The 26,450-nt window shown below is 61.5% G+C and overlaps 2 protein-coding genes across 10 annotated transcripts in view; one reads left to right on the forward strand and one right to left on the reverse strand.

Moving 5' to 3' along the window:
* The first annotated feature begins 963 nt into the window (after window positions 1-963).
* On the forward strand, window positions 964-11,016 carry Slc6a18 (solute carrier family 6 (neutral amino acid transporter), member 18). Of its 9 annotated transcripts, none has more exons than XM_005407047.2 (12): window positions 964-1,287; window positions 4,404-4,544; window positions 4,670-4,807; window positions 5,012-5,193; window positions 6,581-6,691; window positions 7,352-7,464; window positions 8,328-8,501; window positions 8,674-8,830; window positions 9,032-9,311; window positions 9,522-9,681; window positions 9,847-10,009; window positions 10,740-11,016. In XM_005407047.2, exons 1-12 carry the CDS (start codon window positions 1,128-1,130, stop codon window positions 10,923-10,925), a joined length of 1,965 nt encoding a protein of 654 aa, XP_005407104.1. In that variant the 5' UTR covers window positions 964-1,127; the 3' UTR covers window positions 10,926-11,016. The 9 variants fall into 9 exon arrangements, with proteins under 9 accessions (XP_005407104.1, XP_013361354.1, XP_013361353.1 ...); XM_013505900.1 differs by having other exon boundaries at window positions 1,014-1,287; window positions 9,107-9,311; XM_013505899.1 differs by having other exon boundaries at window positions 1,014-1,287; window positions 8,373-8,501.
* Window positions 11,017-15,596: 4,580 nt separating this feature from the next.
* The window catches only part of Tert (telomerase reverse transcriptase), a gene marked incomplete at its 5' end in the record, with an annotated part of 20,549 nt that continues 9,695 nt past the window's right edge, over window positions 15,597-26,450 (reverse strand). The window contains 9 exon segments of the mRNA XM_013505898.1: window positions 15,597-18,231; window positions 18,526-18,663; window positions 18,821-18,945; window positions 19,963-20,024; window positions 20,420-20,546; window positions 22,749-22,937; window positions 24,366-24,437; window positions 25,623-25,736; window positions 25,934-26,019. Of these exon segments, the coding sequence (XP_013361352.1) occupies window positions 18,128-18,231; window positions 18,526-18,663; window positions 18,821-18,945; window positions 19,963-20,024; window positions 20,420-20,546; window positions 22,749-22,937; window positions 24,366-24,437; window positions 25,623-25,736; window positions 25,934-26,019 (1,017 nt within the window). The 3' untranslated portion in view covers window positions 15,597-18,127.

The raw sequence follows: 26,450 nt of genomic DNA on the forward strand, positions 1-26,450 counted from the left end.
GCCGTGCACAGGGGCTGTGGGGGTGGCAGTAAAGGACAACAATGCCCACTCTGTAGGTGACCTGTGGCCCCAGGGCACGTCTCCCTGCCAGGCACCAGCTGCTTGCAACCCCCCTTCCACCTCCCTGTCCTTCGGAATGCTTTCATCACCTGGCCTGTTGCCCATGGGCTGTGCTCCAGGATGCTCGTATTGGAACCCCAGCCACACGTGAGAGGCTGGTGTCCTGGAGCTCTTGGTCCGGCCCTGGACGAGGCACTGAAGGAGGACCCAGAGCTCAGGAGCAGCAGCAGGGCCTCCAGGATGGACCTCAGGCGGGGGGCCTGAGCAAGGGGAGCACTTGGCTCCCATCCTGTGGTGTTTCAGGGCACAAGATAGGGGTACCCCGGCCCCTGGGGCAGCTGGGTGGGAAGGAGCCTCAGCTGGCCCTCCGGCTCCTGTCCACGGCAAGCGTGGTGCCTGCAGTGCATCCAGGCTCGGTACTGCGGCCTTTGCGAGAAGCCACCTGGGAATGCTGGATGGGCACGGGACGCACCTGTGTGACCTCCGTGAGCGTGCGCCACTGTGGTCTCAAAGCTGTGAGCTCAGTTACCAAACAGTAGGCAGGGTTTGCGCAGGTGTGCATGTGTGCGCAGGTGCAACACCTTGTGGTGGGGTTGAACCCAGGGCCTTCGCCCTGAGCTACAACCCGGGCCTTTTAATTTAGTATTTTTTTGAGACAGGGTCTTTGAGTTCTCCAGGTTGGGCTCCAACTTGCAGTGTTCCTGTCTTGGCCCCCAGAACAAACAGCTGTTAGACGCCACCTATATGTGCTCCCTGGGAGCCCAGGGTGGTCCCAGGGAGGGAGGCTGCTGTTGGACAGTGCTGGCTTATGCTGCTGGCCGCCAGCTCTGCTGAGTGCTTGGGTGAAATGTGGGACAGGGGTGGGTACACAGGCGTTGGGGACAGGCCGCGGTTGCATTAGGAACTGGGTCCAGTTACCAATTAACCGAATTCCTTTAAATAAATGAGAAAAGGCATCCAGAGGACAGCTGGCACTGCCCTCTTCAGAGGTGGCCAGGCTCAAGTCCAGCGAGGCATCCACCCACCTGCACCAGCACCCACCCACTGCACCCAGGTGCCTGGCCAGCATGGCCCAGGCCCTGCGACCAGATTTGCTTGTGGATGATGGCGAGGATGGGAGGCCGCGGTGGGACAACAAGTTCCAGTACCTCCTGAGCTGCGTGGGCTTCGCCGTAGGGCTGGGGAACATCTGGAGGTTCCCGTACCTGTGCCAGACCTACGGGGGAGGTGAGTGCCGTGTTTCCTTCTCCTCCTACCTGGCCAACAGAGGAGTCCTGCACCCCGGTGTGCCCTGGACACAAAGCAGGTGCCCACACCCTTCTCTTTGTGGCCTCGGGGGCCATTAGCCCTGGGAGGAACCCGTGACCCTTAGTTTTCTTGCCATTGTAAGTGGGGGACCCAGGGCTGATGTCTCCCCAGGGTCTCAGTGTGGTGTCCAGGGTGCACCCTCCCCAGATCCGTCCTCCGGAGATGGGTCTCCACAGAGCCCAGGCTGTACAAGCCCCACAGGACCGTCGGCCACTCTTTGTTGGCGTTAAACTTGCAGCCTCCAAGAGCCTGTTAACTCCAGAGCGGCACCCTCGGTCACACCACAACATGCACGGCGTCATGGCAGGGGGCCAGGGGCCAGGCGGGCACCACCGCCTCTGAGCTGAGAGGAATGGGGCCCAGTGTCCCCCCTGCTGCGATGGTCCTGATCTGTGGGGCCGGGCTGGGACAGCGGGTCTCCGGCCTCTCAGGGCCGTCCTCCTGCCCCATCACACCTCTGGCTTTTGTCATAGGAACATTCTCCAGATGGAAATGGGGAACGGCCACCTTCAGGGTGAGGCTGCTGCCTCTGGGCCCAGAAACATGCGTGGGCTGGCTTTCAGGGTGGGAAGTAAGCCGGGCCTTCCCAGGGTGACCGGCTGACTCGGGCCGTGGGGTGGAACAGAGCACCGGCCAGGGTCGGGGACAGAATGAGTCCTCTGTGACACGGAGCCGCCTCTGTGAAGTCCAGTTTCTGACTCAGGAAAGGTGTGTGGAGCCCTTGGGAAACGCAGCCACAGAAACGGGACCGCAGCGGTTACCACTGCCCAGGGGGCTGGGCCACAGCACCTGTGTGTGCTGGGAGGCTAGGCACTCCCTCACCCACACCCCACACCCCTGGAAGGAAGAAGGGCTGCTCCGGGCACTGGGCTGCACCCTGGGGCCTCACATTTGAGCCGCTTCCCAGGCATCTGTTTACAGATGTGAAATCGCTTGATCAATTGCGGTGAAACAGTTCAGCCCCCAGTGGCTGGTGCTCTCCCCGCAGGGGTGAGGGTGTCCTTTGAGGCCCTGTTGTGACCATGGATTGTTGAGAAGACACAATTGGTGATGTTCATATTTTCAGTTTGCATGAATCCATCACTACCAAGGGCGAATATTTCCTCTCCCATTTGTAGTTACTCAGCTTTATAAATTTTCTCTTCAAAGAGAAGACTGTCAAAGCTACACTGCAATAAATGTGGCCAGACATTGATGTAAGATCTACAGCAGCCAGAGCGGTGGTGTATGCCTGCAATCCCAGGTACTCAGGAAGCTGAGGCAGCATGACTTCAAGTTCTAACCCAGCCTAGACAACTGATCGAGACCCTGTTTCAAAATAAAAGAAACTTTAACAGGCTGGGGATGTAGCTTGGTAGTAGAGCGCCCCAGGTCCTACCCCCTAAACTACACACAGATGAGGTTTACAGTGATTTTTCACCAAGTGTCCCCCAGTGGGAGCTGTTTATTCGCCTTTTGCACTCTGAATTGAAGCAGTGTGGACAGCAGGTGGGGGCGGAGGGGCTGGATCTCCCGACAGCAGCTGCCGTGGGCTATGGTTTCAGAGCAAGGGCTTCACCATGCTGTGCGCTAAGCTGGCCTGAGCGGCACAGCCTCTGAGGCCGCCTTCACCTCTGCCTTGTGCTTGACGTAGGCGCCTGCAATTGTACAGCAAGTCCTCCTGGTCCCTCCCCGCGAGGACGTGGCTTGGTACCTGTGTGTGTGTGTGTGTGTGTGCGTGAAGCCAGTGTGGCCGTGTAGACACGCCCTCCCCACACCACCCTCCCTCTGCCACCTTCTCGTGGGGCTGGCTGCCCGTGCAGCCCTGCTGTGCCTCCTCTGGCTTTGGCTGTCACAGAACTTCCTTTTCTCCACCACAGTGTCTCAGGGCCTCAGTGTGAGGAGCAAGGGTGTCAGCCAGGATCTCCAGGAGCTTGCCTGGGCACAGCGATCAGGAGACAGTGGTCAGCAGTCGGCAGTCAGTGCCAGCATGTCTGTGGACACCATGTCCTCCTGGCCATGTAGCATGGACTTCCTACTCCGCAGGCTCTGCCTCCTTCTGCTTGCCAAACTCTGCTGCTCTCCCCCCTGTCCTGTGCTGGGCAGCTGGATTGGGCTGGACTGGGCTGAGCCCAGGGGAACTGGCTCCTCAGGCTCACCTGTCAGGGACAAGTGGGGTCTGCTACTTACTAGTAATGACAGGAAGCTGGCTGAAGCCCACATGGGTCAGTGTCCAGGTCAGAGGCTGCCTGGAGACTGTCCCCAGATCTGCTTGCAGGTGGGGCGGGGGATGTGCAGAGCCGTGGTGACAGTTCACCAGAGATGATGCGTTGGCCTGGCCCAGCCAGCCCCAGAGCCTGCGCCATCTGCCTGAGTCCTCCTGCACAAGTGCAGCCACTGCCTCCCTCTACGGGTCCTACTAGGGTTGGCTCGGCAGGCTCCTTCCTGGGGTCAGGGTCCCTGTCCAGCCGCTCTGTGGTGTCCTCTCCTATACCAGCTGAGGGCACAGCCAGCGGGGGTGTAGTCTGTGACACGGCCTTTCCAACTCCCCAAGCATGGGGGGTCCCATCCCCAGGAGAGCCCTGAGACCTGGTGTAGCACGGGAGGGAAGGTGGCTGAGGTGTAACCCAAGGCAGACCCAGGCCCTTGCCCAGTGAGGGTGCAGAGGCCAGCAGGAGCCTCACTCAGTGACCCTTCATTTCTGTAAACTTGTGATTTGGGAACCTGCATTCCTGACAGGAGCTACTTCCCTTCGGGAGTCAATGTCACAGGTGCTGGGCACCTGTCCCCATGTTGTCCCCAGACGCGGGGTCCTAACCCTGGATACCTACAGCCCCAGAGGAAGTCAGTGGGGCCTCCATCCACACACCCAGGAGAGGGCACAGTGACACGTGGCCAGGGGCTCCTGTCCACCCCCCGTGCTTGGTCTCCTGGTCAGCAGTGACGCCACTGAAGGCAAACCAGCATCACCTGGCATTCGGGCACCAGCTGCCCCACTCTCACTGGGGGTCCCCGTTCAGGGCTGCTGGTGACTCTAGGGACTTTACACCTCGCAGGAGCCTTCCTCATCCCCTACCTCATCGCCCTGGTCTTCGAGGGAATCCCTCTCTTCCACATTGAGCTTGCCATCGGCCAGCGCCTGCGCAGGGGCAGCATCGGGGTGTGGACGGCCATCTCCCCATACCTGGGTGGAGTAGGTGTGTGCTGCGGCAGGGGGTACCTCTGCCTGTGCGTCGGGGGGATCCTGGAGACCCCGGAGCTGCATGGAGGAGGCTCTCATTTTATCTGTGTGGCTGTTCACCCTCCCCCGTGTGGGGCGCAGGCCTAGGCTGCTTCACTGTGTCCTTCCTGGTCAGCCTGTACTACAACACTGTGCTCGTGTGGGTGCTGTGGTACTTCCTCAACTCCTTCCAGCAGCCGCTGCCCTGGGCTGCCTGCCCACCCAACCTCAACAGGACAGGTGAGGGACACGGAGGGGGATGGGAAGATGCGGGGATGGGAGCCGGGCTGCCTGCCCCGCTGGGGGCTCAGCTCCCCATGGCTGGCTCCTCACAGCCAGGAAGGGCTCCGGGTGGGCAGGGATGGCACAGGTCCAGGGTCAGCGGTCTTGGGCAAGCGCAGTGTGGATAGCCAGGTCTGTGGCCACCGAGACACTCCCCCACAGGGCTGGTGGAGGAATGCCAGGGCAGCGGCACTGTGAGCTACTTCTGGTACCGGCAGACACTGAACATCACTGCTGACATCGACCACAGCGGTGCTGTGCAGTGGCGGCTGCTCCTGTGCCAGGCTGCCAGCTGGGCAGTCGTGTACCTGTGCGTGAGCAGAGGCATTGAGACCACAGGCAAGGTGAGCTGGCCGGGCCCTCCATGTCCGCATGCAGCCCTGGCACGGCGTGTCCGGGAACAGGTCCTTTGTCCCTGAGGCCGTGGCCACACTGAGGAGCCCCCGGCACTGAGGCTGGCTGTGGTCAGCGGCGGCCACGTCCGCTACCTCCCCCTCGTGGCCATGCAGGACGGTGGCTCCTACTCTCCCTCAACTCTCTCCGGCTCCTCCCCCGGGCTTGAGCCTCACTCATGGCCTAACACGCTGCTGGTGGCGGCTATGCCGTTGTGAGTTTTGTTTTACCCTTTTTTTTAATGTTTACTTTTTTACTGGTGCGTGCGTGCAGTCCACAGCGATCACACGCATCAGGGAGAGCTGGCGCACGGACTCACCCAGTCGTTCTTTCTCCCTTTCCTTCCGCTCCTGCTGCCCCCTCCCTCTGCCTCTCAGTTGTCTTCCCATTTGCAAAAGATCTCCATTTCCTATTATCTACCTTCTGTTGTGCTGGTTGTTTATTTACACCTTAGGTTTCTCGTGAGAGTTAAGCTGTGTGTACGGTTTATTTCACCACAGCATTATGGTCTTGAGGTGACCCATTTTCCTGTGAATGTGCTAGGGCTTTGCTTTAGGCAGACTGTCTTCTAGACACCCCATGGTGTCTGCTGGGGTGGCACTGACGCCGGGGCACTCTAGGCCTGTGTCGGGTACATGCAGCTCCTGCTGGGCAGTGCCAGAGTCCATGCACCAGGCCTGGGCTCCCAACCACAGCCCCTAAGCTTTGCCTGGTCTGCGGCCTCCCGCCCCCGAGCACCTCAGCCCCTGTGGAGGTGACAGTCCTCTCCGAGGCATGAGCAACTGAGTCACAAGAGCCAAGCATGCCAAACCACCGTTTGCGAAGCTGCAAAGTCCATGTGCATGGGGCTGTTCTCTGTGTTTCTGGGGCTCGAATCCAGAGCCCCATATGTGCCTGGCACAACTCACCACTGAGCTGCCCCAGCCCCACCTGCAGCCCTTCGGGTTGGACCCGAGTGAGCGGGACCAGCCTCATCCAGCTGGGGACTGGCCTGGTTGGCAAGGGGATGGAGCCTTCAGGTGGACAAGGTGGCACAGCCAGGGGCTCAACCTTGGAGAATGGGGTCTACAGATGAGCAGGGTGCGGGAGGCTATGGAGAGGGCTGGGCCCAGCTCCCACCAGGGGCCGCCCTATCCCCTGAGGCTGCCTGTCCCAAGGTCAGGGCCGAGTGTACAAATGTGGCATTCACCTGAGCCTGCCAACCCCTGGCCTCACCTGACCCCACCCGACTGCCTGACCCCAGCGGCTGTTGCTGCCCTCGGGGGGTTCTTGACCAGCTGCCTCTCCAAGGCGTTTTTGGGGAGGGCCCATGTGCAGCCCCCCACCTCATTCCTGCAGGCGATCTACTTCACGGCCTTGTTCCCATACCTGGTCCTGACCATCTTCCTCGTCAGAGGCCTGACCCTGCCTGGGGCGACAGAGGGCCTGATCTACCTGTTCACCCCCAATGTATGTGGTCCCGGCCCGGCAGCCTCCCCTCCCGCGAGCTCCCCACGGGTGGTGTGTCCCAGGCAGCGGGGGTGGAAGGGTGGATGGGGCTCCGGAGCAGAGGCAGCTGGCAGGACTGTGGTCAGGTGTTGGGCTCAGGCACATACAGGCCGTCTGGAGGAGAGGGGCACACGGGGCCCAGGGGAGAGTGACCAGGGTTCAAAGGAGACCAGCTGGGCACCCAGGTGTCACACACCCTGCACCAGCCTCACACCAGGAGCACAGGTCTGGGGCCACCTCAAACTGTCCAGGAGAGTCCACTGGCTGGGAGGGGGGCGCTGGTGCCACACATCTGCCCTAAGACCTGGCAGAGGCGTGTGGGTTTGCCCAGGCCCTGTGTGCAGTTAGCCTGTGCTAGGCCTTCAGTTCTGGGGCAAACGCCAAGTGCCAGGTCTAAGGGCAGCAGAATCCCCAGGCTGGTGCCTGCCAGCAGAGCGGGCACAGGGCCCTGTGGCCTCTCCGAGCCGCTCGCCCCCACAGGTGCAGGCTGCCCTTGTCATCTGAGCCGCTCACCCGGCTAGGATGCCCGAAGCAGCTGGGTAAGGCTCAGGAGCAGCCAGGTCACCCATCCAGCCGGGGCAGTTGCCCTGCTGCATAACGAGGCCTCCCCACCCGGTCCAGGTGCAGATTCTCCTGAACCCCCGGGTGTGGCTGGACGCGGCCACACAGATCTTCTTCTCTCTGTCCCTGGCCTTTGGAGGACACATCGCTTTCGCAAGCTACAACCCGCCCAGGTAGGTGGCTGTCGGGGTGTGGACACCTTTACAACCAGGTGCAGAGCCAGAGGGCCTGGGAATAGGCGCCAGGTGCTTCCCTCTCAGGACTGATGTGGGACGAGGGGGCCACCCGCTGTGTGCCGGAGCTAGGGCTCAGGCATCCCAGGACAACACAGCAAGCCTGTCCCTGCCGACGCCAGCCGGGGCCTCAGGGCCAGGATCGAGGCTCAAGCGTGTTGATCCCGAAGCCACCAGGCAGGCTGCAAAGAACAGTGCTGCTCACCGGGGGTGGTGCAAAGTTAAAGGGAGCACACTCGCCATAGCAACCTGGAGGCTGCAGAGGATGAGGAGGGGCAGTTACCTGGGCAGAGGCAAGGCGGCGAGGCAGAGTGTTCTGAGGCCCCGTCCGCGTCCGAGGTGAATGAGTGTGGGACCAGGCGGGCAGATGCTCGGGGCGGTGTCTTGAGCCAGGCTCCTGGTCCTGCTGCCAGGGCCAGGGTGAGTCCTTTGCTGAAGTTCCTGTCAGTCATTCATGAGACCACCACTCTCAACCTCCTGGCTTTGCTCTTTTGGGGGTTACTGGGAATCAAATCAGGACCTTGCGCTTGCCAGGCAGGCGCTGTGCTGCTGAGTTACATCCCCGGCCTGTTCTGCTTTTTTATGGTCGACATGAGCAACTCCATTTCCATGACAACTTTCACCTTTCATTCACACCGGGCACGACACCCACCAAAAGCTGGGTAACACCCGGCCGTGAGAGCACATACTGTGTCCTGCCAGTGACCACCTGGAATAGAGCGGACGCCCTGTGTGCCCACATCACTGCCAGCTGACACCGACTGGAGGGGGTGCGGCAGGCTTCAGGGTGACAGGGCGGGAAGCCGGTTGTGTCCACAGCACCCCAGATGGCCAGTGCTTGTGTCCAGGAACAACTGCAGGCGGGACGCCGTGATCATCGCCCTGGTCAACAGCATGACCTCCCTGTACGCGTCCATCACCATCTTCGCCATCATGGGCTTCAAGGCCACCAGCGACCATGGGCAGTGCCTGGACAGGTGTGCACTTCCTTCAAGCCCACGCAGCAGCGTCTGCCCCAGACCCTGAGGGTGAGGCAGCCTCTTGGGGTGCATGGGTGAGCGAGGGCCCTGCCACGTGCCACCAGAGTGGGCACCACACACCCCGGGGCTGGTGCCACTAAGCCCGCTGGCCAGCCTCGCCATCTTCCAGAAACATCCTCAGCCTCATCAACGAGTTCAGCCTGCCGGAGCAGAGCATCTCCAGGGACAGCTACCCGGCCGCACTGCTGCACCTCAACGCCACCCAGCCGGGGAGGGTGGCCCAGCTGCCGCTGCGGGCTTGCCGCCTCGAGGACTTCCTGGACCAGGTGCCTGTGGGCAGGCCGAGCGGCCGAGACCCCAGCGCCCCTATGTCTAGGGGGGGCCCTGCTGGTGGGTCAGGGGCCAGGAAGATGGGGAGGCACAGGCACCACTGGTGGTGGCCAGGGCTTGGCTCATGGGGGCCGTGGGCCTGGGACCCGGGCAGGTTGCACAGGTCCTGAGGCCCAGGACCCCCTCCCTGTTGGCAGAAGCTAGGCGAGGAGAATGAGCCCTTGTCCCTGAGGGCTGGGCTGGTGCCCACAGCGAGGCCGCGTGTGTTGCAGGGAGCCTCGGGCCCTGGCCTGGCCTTCATCGTCTTCACCGAGGCCGTGCTGCACATGCCGGGGGCCCCCGTGTGGGCCGTGCTCTTCTTCGGCATGCTGTTCACCCTGGGGCTGTCTTCCATGTTCGGGAACATGGAGGGGATCATCACGCCGCTCCTGGACATGGGCGTCTTGCCACGGTGGGTCCCCAAGGAGGTCCTGACTGGTGAGTGGACCCCCGGCCACCTGCAGGGCCTGTTCCCAGGTCCAGCCCCCAGGCCCTCTGCCCACTCTGCTCACTGCCCAATGTCCTGGCCCTGTGGGAGGCTGAGCCAGGCTGCTCCACACGGGTACCTGGTGGTCGGGAGGTGGGAAATGGGGGTGAGGGAGACAGGGAGGCCCTGCCTGTGTGTCCCCACCTCCCCACTGTCCCCAGGGCTGACCTGCCTGGTCTGCTTCCTCTCGGCCACTTGCTTCACGCTGCAGTCCGGAAGCTACTGGCTTGAGGTCTTTGACAACTTCGCAGCCTCCCTGAACCTGGTCACCTTCGCCTTCCTGGAGGTGGTCGGGGTCATTTATGTGTACGGCATGAAACGGTGAGCTGCTCTCCTCCCGGCAGGGTGGGTGGCATGGGGCGCTGTGAGGCCCAAGAGCTCAGCCTGGGGTGCCCATGGAGGCAATGGCTCCTGCCACTCCCAACTGCCCTCCGAGGGCAAATGTCCACTGGGCACACTGGGAGCCCGAGCCCATGTCCTACACAGGTTCTGTGCCGACGTGGAGTGGATGACCGGGCAGTGGCCCAACATCTACTGGCGGATGTCGTGGCGGGCGGTGAGCCCCCTGCTGCTGCTGGGCATCCTCCTGTCCTACATCGCCCTGCTGGTCCACAGGTCACCCAGCTACAAGGCCTGGAACCCCCAATACGTAGGTCCTCCCTGCAGGTGGGGGCCTGGGACCTCGGGCATGGCTGGCAGGGAGGAGGACTCATACGTGGATACTCGTGCCCTGTTGGTGATGAGGCCTTGCCACTTCTGGCAGCTGGAGACATAGGCCCACTGTGAGGCCTGTGGCCACCAGGCTCCAGGGTCCCTAGGGGGTGAGGTCCAAGACATGGGTGAGGTCCTGGGTCAGGAGAGTGGGGACCTTGCAGTCTGGGCTCCAGGGCTTCCCAGTTGCCTCCACCTCCCTCAGGGACTGGGCCTCATCCCACACTTGCTATGCACTGGGGAAAGCAGGGAACACTGCTTGCTGTTGACAGTTGGGTCCCCAGAAGATCCTCATGCCCATCCAGCTTGGCAGAGAAGGACACAGGGCCTCAGTTCAGTGCCCCTCCTGGGGTGGCATAGAGCTTCTCTCCAAGGCTGGGAGAGGCAAGGGCAGGGATGGGGCCCCCTGCGAGTCCACACAAAACACCAAGGCACTCAGGGGCATCTGAGAGGAGCAATCAGAGTGGGGACCATGCAGCCCAGGCCGCATCTCCACGGCTCCCTGCCACTCTCGTCTCTACCCAACTCAGAATGTGGGTGCCCTCGATCCTGGGCTCAGGAGGGGAGGAGGGGTGCTGCTGACCCATGCCAGTTCCAGGGGCCAAGGGCCCACCGAGTGCTCCTGTGGCCCGGATGAAGCTGGCTGAGCATGCTCTCCTGTCCCACAGGAGCTGTTCCCGTTGCAGGAGGAGAAGCTCTACCCCGGCTGGGTGCAGGCTACCTGCATGCTCCTGTCCTTCCTGCCCCTGCTGTGGGTCCCAGCATCTGCGCTGGCCCAGCTGCTGGCCCGGCGCAGGCAGGAGGACACGCAGCTGGACACTGGCCTGAAACCGCAGGACAGCGGTGGTTGCTGAGGGGCCTGGGGCCAGGGCAGCTGGGGTGGGAACAGGGACTGCCCAGCCTGTAGCCACTCAGACCCAACCCCATTACATGCTCTTCACTGAGTGAAGCCGTGTTGTTGCTGCTCCCAACTGTGACTGGGGTCCAAGGTGCCCCAAACAGGACTTAGAGACTCCTGGGAACTCTAGGTCTGCACAGCAGCAGTAGTGCTTGACACCAGCCCACGAGTCCACACCACCTCAGGGGTCCACGCTGACCACGCAGCATCTAGGGGTCCCAGCTGGAAACAAGACAGGGGTGTCCCACTGCCTGCAGGGGCTCTGCGTGGCAACTGCAGGGACCACAGCCCAGCGTGGCCCTTGAGGACAAGCTGGTCTCAGAGGGAACTTCAGTCAGCAGGTGCCTGTCCTTCCCAAGGGGACAGCATGTCCAGGAGCATCAGAGGGGTCAGGGGGACTGTTCCTACTGGGCCACAGGCTGACAACTCCTGAAGCTATTTCTGACAAGCCCTGAACACTGCTGCTGTCATTTTCCAAAGTGGCTGATTTTTGTCTAAGACAAAACAAATGGGCTGATGGCCAGCGAGGTACCCATATCTCAGGGTCCAGTGCACCACTTGTTCACTCGTTCCCTCCCAGGTGCCCCTCCTCCACGCCAAAGCCGCAGCCGCAGCCCCTGCTTGCACCCTGGGAGTTGTCCCCACCCCGGCTCCTCATTCCCTTCCTCCCCATGTTTGTGCACAGGGCCCTGGACACGCGTTCACCTGTCTTGTGCCGGGCAGCACAGCTGCAGACCACCTCAGTGCCTTCAGAAAGCGGTGGTCGGCGCTGTCCGTGGTGCTGGAGGCCAGGCAGCGGGGGGCCAGGGAGGCTGTGGGTGCCAGGTGCGAGGCTGGGGGCAGGCGCCCAGCCCAAGTCCAGCCCAGACCCCAGGGTAAACAAAGGCACAGCTACAGCTGCCCACCTGCAAGGCATTGAGCTAATCCCAGGCGTCCCCACTCAAGCACACCTAAGCCTTGGAGGGGCATCCTGTAGTGTCCTCTCCCATGGTCACCACCCTCCCCACGCCCACTGAAAAGCGGCCGCACGTGAGGGCAAGCATGTTGCAGAAGGGACTGCTGCATAGGGCCCCCGTCCCCAGGCTCAGGTGCCACCTTGCACCTTCAGCAGCACACCATGCCAGCAGCCAGCCTGGGCCACCACAACAGACATGAGATAAACCAAAGGGCACGTGGTAGCTCTCGGGTGGCCAAGCCCAAGGGTGGGCACCAGGCTGCACTGGACCCAGAGCCCACTGACTGGCTTTGGTGCCCTTCTCAGGGAGCGCCTCTCCCGGCTACCCTAACAGCCTTTCTGGTTTGTGAGCCAAGAGAAATCCCTCTTGAGTCTGGACATCACACTGCAGGGGAGGCTAGCTGAGCCTGGGGTGTGCGCAGAGGGGCAGGGCTGTGGTTGACACAGGAGGGCGAGGGAGGGTGCCTGGCAAGTCCAACGTGCAGATACGGGGTACAGTGACCTGCTGGCCAGCACAAAGAAATCGGGGTGTGGCCCCAACAGCGGCCGGGGACACCATGCTTCTCTACCACAGGACCTGTCAATCTTGCCACTGCCCCTTACAGCAAAGGTGGGGGCTGCTGGCAGCAGGGGTATGACCAGCAAGCAGCTTTGGCCAACGTTGTACTTCACGTCTGTGCTACATTTGGAAACCCCCGGGGAGCGGAGTATGGTTCCTGGGCCCCACCTGGTGAGCCTCTTGGTGTGGGATGTCACAGGAGCATGCTGCAGGACAGCGACTCGCTGGGCAGGCTGGCAGCGGTCGCATCTGGGTCTTCTCTGGAGTGTGGCATCTGCAGCCACGGAGTGATGAAGGGGACAGAGGGCCCAGGACACCACCTCCAGAAAACGCCCCTCCACACACTTGGCACAGGATAGGAAAGAGGGACAGGAGGTGACAGATGGGCAGCCAGGTGGCCCAGTCACGGTGGCAGTGTGTCCCCCCCCACCCAACCTATGGCTGACTCAGGGCCACGGGCAGATGCCTAGAGGACCTGGGAGGCTGCCTGGTCGCTGTCTAGGAAGGTGTGGCCAAGGGTAGCGGTGAGGACAGTGAGCAGGCCTGGCTCTGCATGGCCACGCCCTGGTGCCAGGTGTCTGCAGTGTGCCCTGGCCCTTGGGGAACACCTGAGCTGGTCCCTCAGATGGGCTGGGTTAACAAAAGGACAAAGGGCTCTGCACCTGACCAGCAGCAGTGGAGCAGTGGCCCTGCCACCCCCAGCCCTCTCTCCTTCTGAGGACGGCAGAGGGGTTGGGGTACAACCAACAGAGCTGCTGACCAGAGTGACAGCCCTGTGACCACCTGCAGCTGCAGGTGACCCCCCAGCCACTCTTCAGCAACTAGAGCCAAGTGCTCGATCCATGCTGGGAATGCAAACTGATGGCACCATGGGTGCTGCGCCTGATCAGAGATGGCAAACCCCAGGGGGAGGAGGAGCTGGAGAACTAAGGGCCGGCCCTGCCCTGCCACCCTCGGGCTGCAGGAGGGCGACCACGGAGGTCACTACCCAGATGGAATCTCCAAGGTGTGTCATCCTGCAAGCCACAGGTTCCAGAGCCTGGGTGTGCCCGACCTGCCTGGTCAAGCTGTCCCAGCTGATGGCAGAAGGCCTCCATCCCTCCCTCTGCGAGGACCCCAGCCTGCAGCCTCAGCTCAGCCGGAGGGTGGTGGAGCTGCGGAGCCCTGCCACCCAGACCCAAGTCGGCTTTTGTAACCCATGGAGCACAGGTGTCAGAGCCCAGAAGGGTGAGAGGCTCAGCCAGAGCTCGCAGGACATCAGGTCCCCGTGGGCTGCAGGAGCCACCCCTCCCGCAGTCCTGGGCTGGCTGCAGGGTTCACTCAGAATGAGCTCTGTGCTTATTTTCTATTTGCTGCCATAAAAACCACCAAAACCCAGTGGCTTATCACCATCTTATCATCTCACGGTTCTTGGAGACCCCTGAAGTGTGTCTCATCACCAGCTGGCTGGGGGAGCCTGTACTCAGTCCAGATAAAAATCATGAACTGGCAAAAGCGCAGCTCTCTTGATGCTAGCAGCTTGGTCCTGAATGCCAGTCGTCCCTGGCCGTCAATGCTACAGACGAGTATCAGCGCCCGTTAGCTCTTGGTGTTCTGGCTCTAAATCCCAGCCATCTCCACCGTGCCTCAGCAGCCAGGGCTTGGAGTCCTCGTGGGGCTTCCTGGAGCTCTCCCAGCAATGCCCGCTGTCTCTCTGGGGATACCTCTGTAGTCTCCGCTGTCTGGAGCCAAAGGTCCTTAGTATTAGCAGCCCTCTCAGCACAACCTCATCACACTACTCCCCAGTCGTGTAGCAGCAGGACTGCGTGGGTGAGGCTTCTCGGGGACCTGCACCGCAGCACAGCGGACAGGGCGTGGGGAGCCCTCCTGGAGTGGCCCTAGGAGTATGAGGGGCACGGCTTACGCCGAGGAGCAGGCCTGCAGCGTGCCGTCCTTGGATCTGTCTTAGAACGGCAACTTCCGAAGTAGTGACACAGGGCACCTGGAGGTTACAGGCACAGTCGTCTGACTCAGGCCTGCTTTTCAAGCCCTTGTGGACATCTCCCAGAGGGGCTGTGGGCCTCCAAAGCCTCCCTGCCCCTGAGACTGCCTGGCCAAACCACAGAAGGAGTCTGCCTTCCAGCTCCTGCCTTCCCACGGAAGTGCTGCCATCTGGGAAGAACCTCCCAGGCTGGTTGTGCCGGTTACAGCCCACCAGTGCTCGGGAACTTGGGAGCAACAAGCAGGGCGCAGTCCCCCCCCGGCCCGTGCCACCTGGCAGGTCTGCCACTGCAGGGTGGCAACAGCACCCGCGCTGCGGCTGTCACGCCTGGGGCCGGAGGACCAGGCCTGGGAAGAACGGGCTGGAGGCAGTCTTGGGTGGGCATGCTGGCTGCAGAAGGGCAGTGCTGCCCCCACTTTTCCTGCACCACACTGGGAGGGCTGGACCCCTCACTTGCTCTTTCGGCCTATATCCCCCACCCCCAAGCAGCAGTGATCGGTGGAGTTTTTGCTGAACTCTCCAGCCTTCCGCTTCTATTTCCAGCGACCCGAGCGGATGGCACCGGGCCCACCCAGGCTGAGTCAGGATGGCCTCCCTGTGGCACAGGTGATTGAACCCAGGCAGCACTGAGCTCCGTCCCCAGCCCTTTCTGAGTCAGTCTTGCTAGGTTACCCGGGCTGACCTCAGTCTTGATCTTCCTGCTTCAGCTTCCTGTGTAGCTGCGTGTTCTCACGTGCACGTCAGCACCCGAAATCCCCACTTCTTAAGGTCAGCTGTCAGCAGGCTTCATCCCATCTGCTTTACTCACATTCCCATCAGGCAGCGTCCACAGGCTCTGGGACCCCACCTGGGCTTCCTGGGGGACATTATTCTGTCCCAAGCCGCCGGGGCAGTCTGACATCCACCGAGGTCGTGACACCCCCACCGGTTCCTCGGCCTTGTTCACTGCTCAGGGCGTTGTGCCGACGCTGAGGGAGATCGAGGGAGGGTGGCAAGGAGCCGAGCCCTCAGGGAGGCGCTCCTTCGCGACGCGGCCACTCCCCGCCCTTCGGACCCCTTTGCCATTCTGAATTCTCCTTGGATGCACACACAGAGCTTAACAGGAAGCTCGGATCTAGGGAAGCAAAAAAAATCCAGTTTTCATCCAGCTTTTATTTTCATTCGGTCCTGAGGAAATTTGGTTATCGCCATTTAAGTTTTTATTTTTTGATTTTTGCTCTTCTGGAGTCAAACCCAGGGCCTCACACACACTAGGTGCAGCAGTCAGGGTTTACCAGAGAAACAGATGTAACACAGGAAATAACATGTGTATGAAATTACAAGACTGGCTCACGGTGGTCAGAGTCGGATGAGCAATGTGCAGAGGCCTCCACACTGGAGGCCGAAGGATCCAGGCCAAGGCCTGGAGCTCACTGCAGCGTCCGTGCAAGTCCCTATCAGGAGGTGATGGGACTGCACCAGAAGCTGAAGGAACCGAGGCAGATGCCAAAGAGTCTGCGCTGGGAGCCAGACGACGTCCAAGCTGAAGGTGAAGACTGGAGCTCCTCCAGAAGACAGCAGCTGGTCCGTCCTTCCTCATTTCCCCTTTACACGGCCAGGCATGCAGCCAGGGACAGGTGCAGCTGGGGCCGGCTGGGAGTGAGGGCCAGGTGGTGACGGGAAGGGTACCTACCCAGCAGCGACCAGCACACTAGGCAGTGGCCCCACGCTGCACCCAGCCCCAGCAGCTTCAGACACGATGCACAGAGGACTGGGTGAGCTGAGCCCTGACAGAGGACACAACCATGCTGAGTCCAGACTCTCAGCAGAAACACAAGGGATCCTGGGTGAAGCTGATGCAGAGGTACCTAGCTGGCAGAATGGCCCTGGATCCTTGCAGGAGCCTTGAGTTGACAGTGCCTTGATCCACTGTCCTGTTGGGCGCGCCCAAGCCTCCTGCAGGACTCCCTGCTGTGTGCCAGGCATGCCTCTACTCCAGGAGCCCCACCCTGTTCTGTCCCCACAGCTGCTCGGCCTCTTTGCTGGTGCCAGCAAGCCAGCAGTCCAGGGCCCCAGTGCTCACCCTCCCGGGGAACCTCAGCTGCAAGTGCACTTGCAAGGTGCCCTGTGGACTTGGGTCTGCCACAAGGGCATGGGCTTGGTCACTGGGACACTCTCGAAGCAGCAGTGACAAACAGGGCAACGCCTCACTGTCATAAACCCTGGCGTGAGGCTCACCAGCGGCATCAGCTGGAGGCCTCGTCCAAGGGGCACACACTCTGGCCCTGTCTGCCACGTCCCGGAAGCCACGGAACAGCCCTCAGCTGCGCAGGTGAAACCCAGGCACTGGAACAGAGGGATCAGATTAGGCCTTCCGGGCTCCCGGGGGCTGCTGGGTGGGAACCCTTTCTGTCACCACCCGGCCCTCACTCCCAGCAGGCCCCAGCTGCACCTGTCCCTGGCTGCATGCCTGGCAGCCCCTACCCATGGTCACGCTCCAGAGCTGACGGGAGCACTGGGGCACTGCTCCACTGCAGGACCACACACAGAGCCCCACCCATGGTGAGAATGCAAATTCCTGGGCCCTACCCCACCTCACAACCAGGCTTCCAGAGCTGGTCATGCACTGCTGCCTGGTCAGGAGCAGCCGCACCTCAGCAAGCCGGAGAGGGGCTGTTTGCTCCTTTCCTGGTCCTCACTAGAATGCTGAGAGCCACCCCCGAAACCCAGACCTTCCCAGAGACCAGCAGGTCCAGGCCCAACTCTCTGTAACTCCCTGCACTGCCTCCCACACGAGCAGGACCCCACCTTGCCCACCCTGGGCCCGTGCCACCACCTGTCACCAAACCCCTGCCCTGAGGACCAGCTGAGCCAGACCTCTCTCTGTGATGCTAAGAACTGGCTAAAGCCCACCTGTGTGCCCAGCCTGGGCACCATGTCCCAGCTCTGCACCCACACAGTGCTTTGTCCTGGCCACATGCTCCACGCTGCCTGCGAGAGGCAAAGGAACCCACAGCACTCAGCAGTGGGGACGACGGAACAGACGCGAAGGGATGCAGAGCCGGGACCCGAGCGCCCACGGACTGCGTATTCAATGCCCACCTGCTTGGCCCAGGGGCACGGACGAAGTCAGGGCCAGACAAGGGGCAGCAGGCACACTGCTAGCCCCCCATGTGTGTAAACCCTCCGCTGCCATCCGGGCGACCCTCAAAGCTCCACCCTGGAGAGAAGAGCCAGGGAATTGGCACCCCCTCAGCCAGCAACAAGGAAGCTTCAGAGCTTTCAATGACACCAACAGCCCACTGCAGCACCGTGCCCTGGTTCACCGCCACTGCCATCGGCTGAGGGTTCAGGAGCAGCCCTGGAGCCCAGGACGGGGCCACTCCCTGTGGCACAGTCCTAGGGCAATGCTGCTGGTCAGTCCCTGGGCCTTGACAGCGGTGCTCCCGCAGACCAGCCAGCGTGGGTCCTCAGCCCCCGTGCCCACAGTGGGAGCCCATCTGCCTCCAAGTGGCCGGCACTGGAGGCCCGAGGCCTGGGGGCTGCGCTCCCCTGAGGAGGGGCAGCCCCCACAAGAGGCACTGGAAAGCCCTTCCCAAACCGTAGCAGTCTTGGGAATGCAACCGACTCCTGGCTGGGCTGGCTCCTCCTGGGACAGGTCCAGATGAAGCTGGCAGAGCTGGCTCAGTCCAGGATGGTCTTGAAGTCCACAGTCAGGGCTGGGTCAGCTAAAGCCTCCAGGGCAGCCATGGTCACCCTGGGGAGCTTCCCATGAAGCCGTGTCTGGGCTGCAAGAGCGACAGGACTCAGGCTCCTCTGGGAGAGGTGACTGTCTTCAGCCAGGCCTGGGTCAGGCCCAGTGGCCTGGGAGGCAGGCAACTGTCTGCCTCAGACAAGGGTCCCAGGGGCCACCGAGACAGCAGGGCAGAGGGGCACTAACTCCTGGCAGGCAGGCCGAGGACAGCTGGCCCAGGAGTTGGAACAACCAAGGCAGAAGGTCACTGAGGGGCACACACTGCCAGGCACCTGGTGATCAAAGACCGGGGCAGGGTCTGAGGAGGGTGCTCCCCACGCGTGCTCACCTGTCCGGAGCGGCCCCAGGAGACACTTGTAGGAGGCACAGTGACGGCCCAGTTTGAGCACGAAAGCCTGGTGGCAGAGCCACTGGGCAGCTTCAGCGGGGAACAGGCCAGTGGCACCTTTGGCCCCAAGAGGCAGTCCTGGGGAGCACACGGAGGCTGAGGATCCGTGCCGGAGCCAGCCCTGCACTCCTGAGGTGCCTGCACTCAATGCCCCTGGCCCGCAGCGCCCATGCAGCCTGGGTTCTGCGGGTGTCACGGTGATTGTGCCCCTTCAAGTGGCCCAGCTCTCACACACCTGCGTTCTTGGCTTTCAGGAGGGAGTAGCAGCACGACGCAGAGTCAGAGATGATGCCGAGGAAGAAGGCGGGGTTCTTGCTGACTGGCTGGTGAAAGGGCAGCTGCAGCACACAGGCGTGGAACCTGGGAGGGCAGAGTCGAGCACGCTCATACCCATGCGCACACGCGTGGCAGGAGCGACGAACGAGGTACAGGGATGATCTCCGGGTTGGAATGCACTCACGGTTTGCACACGCCTGTGCACAAATGGTGACACGTGCATGGTTGTATATACACACACCTGTGTGTACATACTGTGTGAAGCTCGTGTTGTATGGGTATTTAAGCATGACACGTACAAACACGTGTCAGGTATGTCACATCCTCCTATGTGCAGCTGTTGCTCGACAATGCCCTGCCAGGTGCCTCAGGAGTGGGGTCAGTCTCAGCCCACTGAGCCATGAGGGTGCCAGATGTTGCACCCATCGAGCCAGAGCCGAGGGTGTGGGGGCAGGCGCTCAGGTTAAGCCATGCACCATGCGGCCCAACTTCTTCCTCGGACCCTTACTGAAGAGCTGACAGTGGTCGTATGCCACACTGAGCACACCCAGCCCAAGTGTGCAACACTGAACTCACACCCGTGTTCCTCAGCGCCCGCTTCCCCCACACTCGGCTCTGGGAACCGCAGGGCCCTGTGGGAAGGGGCTGGGGCTGGGACGCCAGACAGCAGCTGCCTCCTGTGCAGCCTGCGTCTCCAGCCCCCAACTGCCCTGCTCCAGGCAGATGCTGGCCCCACTGCCGCCTCCAGAGCACTCCCTCCCGTGACTGCCGCCGGCCCCGCAGCAGTCTGGTAGCTGAGGGAAGTGTCCAGGTGACACACGAGGTGCAGTGCGACCTTCAGATTGACCATGCAGCCCACCCTCAGGACTGGCTGAAGACACAGTGTCCTGGGAGCCGCAGGCCTCTAAGCAGCCAGCATGTGGGGTGCAGGGCAGCAACGACATCGCAATGCCTCGACTTCTGCTCCCTGGGACCCCAAGCCCCTCACAGGTTGCACCACCACACCACACCACACCAAGGACGACAGCCCATCTCAGGACCCCAATGGCCAAGGCACTGCCAGGCCTCTACTGCCCCCTAGTGGTCACGCTCAAGCCCCACCTGTAGGCCTGCAGCAGGAAGATCTTGTAGACGTTGATGAGGACGGTCCGCAGGCTGTTCACCTGGCCACAGAACAGAGTGTCAGCAGGGCTGCGAGGCGACGCCACGTTTTACCGTCACACAGGGAGAGCAGGCCGTGTGCGGCAGAAGCCCTCTCTCCTGGGAAGCCCAGCCAGGGTTCACCGGGGGCTCTGCCACCAAGGGGACGGAGCAAAGGCAGAGTCACTGTGGAAGACTCAAGGGCTGGGGCCCCTGTACCTGTGAGGAAGGGTACTGGGGCTGGAAGGTGGCATGGACCTGGGTGAGCAGCCAGGCGACCATGCCCTGATCACACACAATCGCATGCACCCCCACGCCCTCACACTCACTGCACGCACGCCTTGTACACGTGCACAGGGGACACCCAGCCCTGCGAGCCCAAGGCCTCGCGGTGCAGACAGAGGCTGCTGGCACTCACCTGCAGGTCCAGGAAGAGGCCGTGGCACTTCAGTCGCAGGACCGCCAGCAGCTTGCGGCGCATGTTCCATCCCGCCCTGACGCCGTGGTCAAAGGTGAGGCTGGCCCTGATGGAAGTCCGGGCGTAGCTGCAGCACAAAATGGAGTGTCAGGGCCACAGTCCACTCCTCTGCAAGGCCAGCTGGTGCAGGAGACATGCTCTGTTGCTTCTGGCATGGCATGACCTGGACCCCAGGCCACAAGTCTTGGGGAACTGGTGGCAGCATCAGCTGAACACCAGGCCTGGACCAGACTGTACACATTCAGTCACCATGACAAATGAGGCCATCACAATCACATGACTCAGCCAAAACACTAATCCCGCAGGAAATCACAAGGTCAGCAGCACCCCATCCCCAGGAGACAAGTCACTTTCCCGGACAATGCCTGCAGCCCAGCGCTAGACGTCTGCTCGACACTCGCTGGGGCGTTTTCATGCCCCGCAGCCAGGCGGTGAGGCTTGCACAGGACACAGACAGCAAGGGCGGCTTCCCTGGCCTCCAGCCCTCTGTCCTCACACAACGGCATGGCGTGTCCAGTCCACTCTGAGCCGCACCCTCCACACCCAGCCTGCGCATGCCGTGGGCTGGATGCATTCTTCGTGTCACTAATCCTCTTGGGAAACTCGATGTGGACAGACACACTGATTGAGCCCCTGTGGTCAGGTGCCTGTCCAGCCGTATCCATGGGGTGGTGTGCCCAAGCTCAGGCACTGGAACGGTCAGGGGAACCTCTGACGTCCTGGTCACTTCTCCAGAACCCACTTTCAGGCATGGAGACACTAGAAGGCTTTCAAGAGATGCCACCCCATGGGCTCACTGTGGCATGCATGTGTATGATGTCCTCTCCTGCAGCTCAAGGCGAGCTGCTGCCCCAATGCCACCTTCCCAGCTGGCCCGGCCGCTGCCCTGGACAGGCATAGAAGGCTGAGGGTGGTGTGAGGTAGGATCTAGAGGTGATGGGGTCACACCCCACACTCCAGTGACCAGGAACACCATGCAGCTGAGCCTGTCTGCTCAGCCAGTCTCAAGGGCTGCCGGCTGGAGACAGACGAGGCAGACTGCCAGGCCAACATCCCGTGGGGAAAAGAGGTCAGAGCAACTCCCCTCCCGCTCAGACGCCGCTGTGCCCCTCCCAACACTGCAGCGCAGAGCACAGCCTGTCTCCTCCAAGTCTGCTGTTCTTTCTCCCGCTGTCACTTTCATTTGTGTTCAAATCCTTTCCCACCAGGATTTGTTCTGGTTTATGCAGCAAGTGAAAGACACAACTTCTTTCCCATCAGCTTTCTTTGGAAAAAAGATCAACCCCTTTCTCAGAGACAGCGACACACAGCAAACCAGCCAGGTGGCCCTCCTTGGCTTCCAAGCCCACAGACCACACCAGCCACAGCGCACAGATGCTTGGGGAAGACCCCGTCTCTTCTGGACATGCCCAGGACTTCCTTGTCCTTCTCCTTAAACAACGCAGCGTACCCACCGCTGACACAGTGCTCAGTGTGGCAGGGGTCACAAGTCACCACAGACGACCAAGCAGGGACACTTTATACAAAGGACGGGACTGTCCCGCATGACACTGTCCTCGGATCCCAGCACGAAGGCCCTGTGAACCCTGAGGGGTGGCTGTGTGACCTCCACTGTTCTCTCGTCCTGATGGTTGGTTTCCTCACACGCTGCCACCCTGGGCCGTGGTCTGAGGTCGAGTAAAATGCTGCTGGCTCTTTCTTCTTCAGATACTCCGGCCATCTCACCTGAGGGCCCTCCTGTCCCAAGGGAGCACTGTGTCCTGGGCTCTGGCTGTGAGGAGGGTCAGTGTGTGCGCAGCACTGCGGGGCTCCCACGTGGCGATTCCAGCATGGGCTCCGGAGTGCCACACCTGCCCTCCCTCTGCACAGGAGGCCACTTCCCGGGACCACTGTGGGGGCAGCAAGTGCAGCTCTGGACGACGACGACGACGACGACGAGGACAACGAAGCCCTGACTACTGGAGTCACCAATGCGAGGAGCAGCAAGGCCGTCTCCCACCATGACTTTTACATTTTCACTCATAAAAGCAACAGCGTGGACTCTTCTGCATCTGATGGGCACTGGGACCTGGGCTCAGAGTCCGGCTGCGTCTCTGGGGGTCACATGTTGCACCCCAAGTCTGTGCAACGTCCTCTCCAGGAATGGAAGATGTTGGTATGTCCCCCAGATGGGACGGTCACTCTGGCTTCAGACACCCTGGGTCCATGGTCAGCTGCTGCAAAGGGGACAAGGAAGGGCCAGCTCACAGTGTCCTGCCAGGGTGCGTACCTGGTGTAGTCGCAGCGCACCTCCAGTGTCCGTGTGTCCAGCAGCAAGCCACACCAGGGGAACAGGCAGTGTGCAGGCAGCTGCAGCGGGGTCGGGCCGCCCAGGCCGCCATCCTCCATGGAGAAGTTCACCAGGGTCTTCTGCAGGTTTAGCATGCAGCCGTACTCAGGGACGCCCCGGACAAGGGCCCTGTTGAGGGAGGGGGAGCTGCAGGATAAGAGGACACCTGGGACCTCGAGGCACTCAGTGCCGCTACACAGGTCCCCAGATGGCCCAGGTGCAGAGCTGAGCCAGGCAGGGCCTCAGCAGAGGCAAACAAGCCCCACTCTGGGCTCTGGTAAGAAGTCAGGACCCAGCAGGGAGCCAGTGAGAAAGGAGGCCAGGGCTCAGCCAAGCAGGCACCAGGGGACCTCTGATGGGCCTCAGGGGTCCACATGGCAGTGCCCTGTCCGCAGTGACCTGCTCACTCTTGCCAGGGCTATGGGCCCCATGCCAACCCACACTCCCACGTGGGCAGCACTGAGGGCTGTGTGGCCAATGTCCGCCTTGGTTGGCTCTAAGGAAGGGACCCTTCCGAGCACAGGCCGCCTCTGTGAGCTCCCCCTGTGCCTTCCCTCGTGGCGGGGACAGTGCACACCCCACAGACTCTGCCCCACACGCTCACTACCACCACTGCACCGACTTGCACTGAATCTCCCGTGTGTCCTCCTTGGCCCACCAAGCTGTCCCGCCTCCTGGGGACCTGACACCCACCCGGAGCCACATCCTGGACCAAGACCCTCAGGCCACAGCTGCCCCCAATTCTCTGCAGTGTCCTCTGTCCCCACAGTCAGCCCTGGGGCACTGGAGCCCTGTGGACACAGCAGGCCCACCATGGACCTGATTCCATCACCTCACCAAGCCAAGCAAGCGCCACCTGTGCAGCCGCTGGGCCCTAGGGCACGGAGGACAGCACAGAGCCCAGTGTGCCAGTGGGCTTCGCTGCAGACGCCCATGGCTGCTGGACGCTCTCAGGCAGCGACGGTTGAGAGGCTCACTTGGAGCAAGTCCAAGTTTCTCCTCCCTTGCAAAGTCACCCGAAAGGATCAGAGCCGCAGAGCTGCAGGGTGTGGGGAACGAGCTCTGCTCTGCGGCAGGGTCACTCAGCCTGATCAACTCTAAGGCCAAGCCTGGCGTAGCCAGTGACCCCAGTGTGGTCCCCACACCGTGGGCCTTTCCTGAAATCCCACAACCGACCCCAGTATCAAATCCCCACCACTCAGTGGGGCCTACGCTGCTGGGCTGAAGGAGACACCAGCCACTTCCTGTGCTCAGTGCGTAGCAAACCTCTTACCTGCTGGGGTGGCCACACCCAGGAAACGTGCAGGCCCTGGGGTGGGAACTGGTCTCTGCAGACAGCCCTTAGGGACGAGCTCTGGGCAGGGCCTCCAGCCACTGAGTGGCTCACTGAGACCGTGGGGGCTGCACCACCCCTTGGGGCCCATGGACACCCCCAGGCCTGGCGGCAGGGACGCTGCCAGCCTTAGAGCAGCTCAGTCCCGCCACACAGTTCGTGAGCGACAAGAGTCACGGCTGCATACGGCAGTTGTAAACTTGGGGAACGGGTGGAATCCTTACCCAAGGAAGGCTTTCGCCTGGGCCAGGTGGGGGGTCACCAACAGGAAGTCGTCAACCAAGCGCAAAAGCAGCCTGCAACAAGGAGGCACAGGGGGGCTTTGTGTCACACGCCAGACGCAGACTGTCAGGGATCGAGCATCAAACAGTCAAACCTCGGCACTTACACAGGGAAGAAAAAAAGGCTGTTCCGGAAAGAGCCTAAACAAATACCCTAGGTTCCTTCACCTGACATCAATGTCCTGCTGGCCAAAGCAATTATCTGACACCCAGAGCAGCCCAGGCGTGGGCTCTGCATGGGCCACACACCGACATAAAACTGCCCTTTCAAATTCAGCCTGGAGAGCGCCTGCCTGGCAAGCACAAGGTCGTGAGTTCGATTGCTGGTACCGGAAGAAAAACAAACAAACAAACAAACAAATTAAAAAAAAAAAAAACAAATTCAGCCTGGAGGAGAAAATGACTGAGCCGGGGCCTGGCGGAGCCGGGCGTCCTGCCCTCTTGCAAGCCTCGTGAGGCCTTCCCCACACAACTGCGTGGTCCTCAGCCCTGTCCGGGGAAGTCTGCACCCCCCAGGCCAGGTGACCACAGAATGACCCTAGGGTCCAGTGTCCCAGGGGACCCTGCTTCAGGCCTTCATACCAGCAGATGGCCAGACAATGTGGTTGCACTGACTAAGTTAAATTTTTTTTTCCTTTTACCCAAATTTATTCTAACCTGGAACAAGTGCTGTGTTAGAACTGAGCTTTGAAGGACACCCAGTAAGTCCAGAAATGGGGATGACTGCTGTGTGGGCACCTGCTCCCTTCCCGCCCGCCTGCCTGTATCTGAACACAGTATGGGGCTCCCACTGAGGTCAGCAGATATCATCAGAACCCCTGGGAGCCCAGCTGCACCAGCACAACCTGACATGCAGGAGCATCATACTGGGGGACTCCAAATCTCAGTGCCAAAGGGTCAGGCACTCGCCTGCACATGGGATATGGCCTAGGTCTTGCCAACAGCTGAGGCAAAGGTGCTGGGAAAGACATCCTTGAACCACCAGCCCCACCCCCAAGGGACATCTGGGGGTGTGGAGGGACCCGCTGTGTGTCTTCCTCCTGTGTCCTGCAGCCCGCAAGCCTGACTACCCAGCCACGGGCCCACACAAGGCCGCACACCACCGCCCTGGCAACACCTGGAGAAGGGGTGATGGCCAGCCTGGTTCCTCAAGACAAAGCGACTGCAGTAACCCAGCGCCCTGCAGTGGGGAGCCCTTACCCGTCCCGCTGCACCTCGGCGAACAGCACGTTCTCCATGTCCCCGTAGCAGAGGCTGAAGAGTAGCGTGGACAGGATGGAGCCCTGGGGGATCCCCCGGCCCTGGACATAGCACCTGGGAATGAGGGTTAGAGGTAGGCAGACATGGAGGAGCTCCCACTCACACCCAACAGACGCGCACATGCGCACAGACACACTGCCAAGTGTGTGCACACGCGTCCACTCATGGCACCAGGACAGGGAGGCCGAGGGGGAGGACAAGAGCCCTGGCCCGAGGCAGGGCCCCGGGCTGGGGCGCTCGGCCTGACGCACCTGTCCCCGAGATTCAGGACGCTGCCTCGGAGGAAGCGCAGGAAGCAGTTGAACAGGCTGCAGCCAGTCTCATTCAAAGAGTAGCTCTGGACAAGCCAAGCACAGAGGCAGTAGGGGGCTGGTGTGAGGACCAGCGGCCACGGCTGGCACAGCTGGTCCTTCTGGGGCTGGGACGATGTCCAGGTCCTGGGTGCTGACTGGGCTGGACACTGGACACTGTGGCCCTGCATCTGGGTGCCTGAGGGCAACAGGAAACTGGCCCAGGGGCCTCAGTGTTGTTTAGTGGGTGTGACCATCCTCCCCCTCATCATTAGAACGAGCACCATGCAGGTTCTGGCAGGAGTCACAGTCAAATCCACCTTGTTCTCCCAAGGGTGGAGACCCCTGCCTGTTCCCTTGAGATCAAAATCAAGGGACAGAGCTGGGTATGGTGGTACACCCCTGTAATCCCAGCACTCAGGAGGCTGAGGCAGGAGCATTGTTGTGAGTTCGAGACCAGCCTGGGCTACAAAGTGAG

The sequence above is a fragment of the Chinchilla lanigera genome, unplaced genomic scaffold (assembly GCF_000276665.1).
Source record: "Chinchilla lanigera isolate Chin_1 unplaced genomic scaffold, ChiLan1.0 scaffold00103, whole genome shotgun sequence".
NCBI lineage: Eukaryota > Metazoa > Chordata > Mammalia > Rodentia > Chinchillidae > Chinchilla > Chinchilla lanigera.

Excerpts from the sequence above, each read along its gene's own strand:
- Slc6a18 (XM_005407047.2), top strand. The coding sequence starts at position 1,128 with ATGGCCCAGGCCCTGCGACCAGATTTGCTTGTGGATGATGGCGAGGAT. Across the intron at positions 4,545-4,669 it reads CCCATACCTGGGTGGAGTAG|GCCTAGGCTGCTTCACTGTG; the intron begins GTGTGTGCTGCG and ends TGTGGGGCGCAG. Across the intron at positions 10,010-10,739 it reads AGGCCTGGAACCCCCAATAC|GAGCTGTTCCCGTTGCAGGA; the intron begins GTAGGTCCTCCC and ends CCTGTCCCACAG.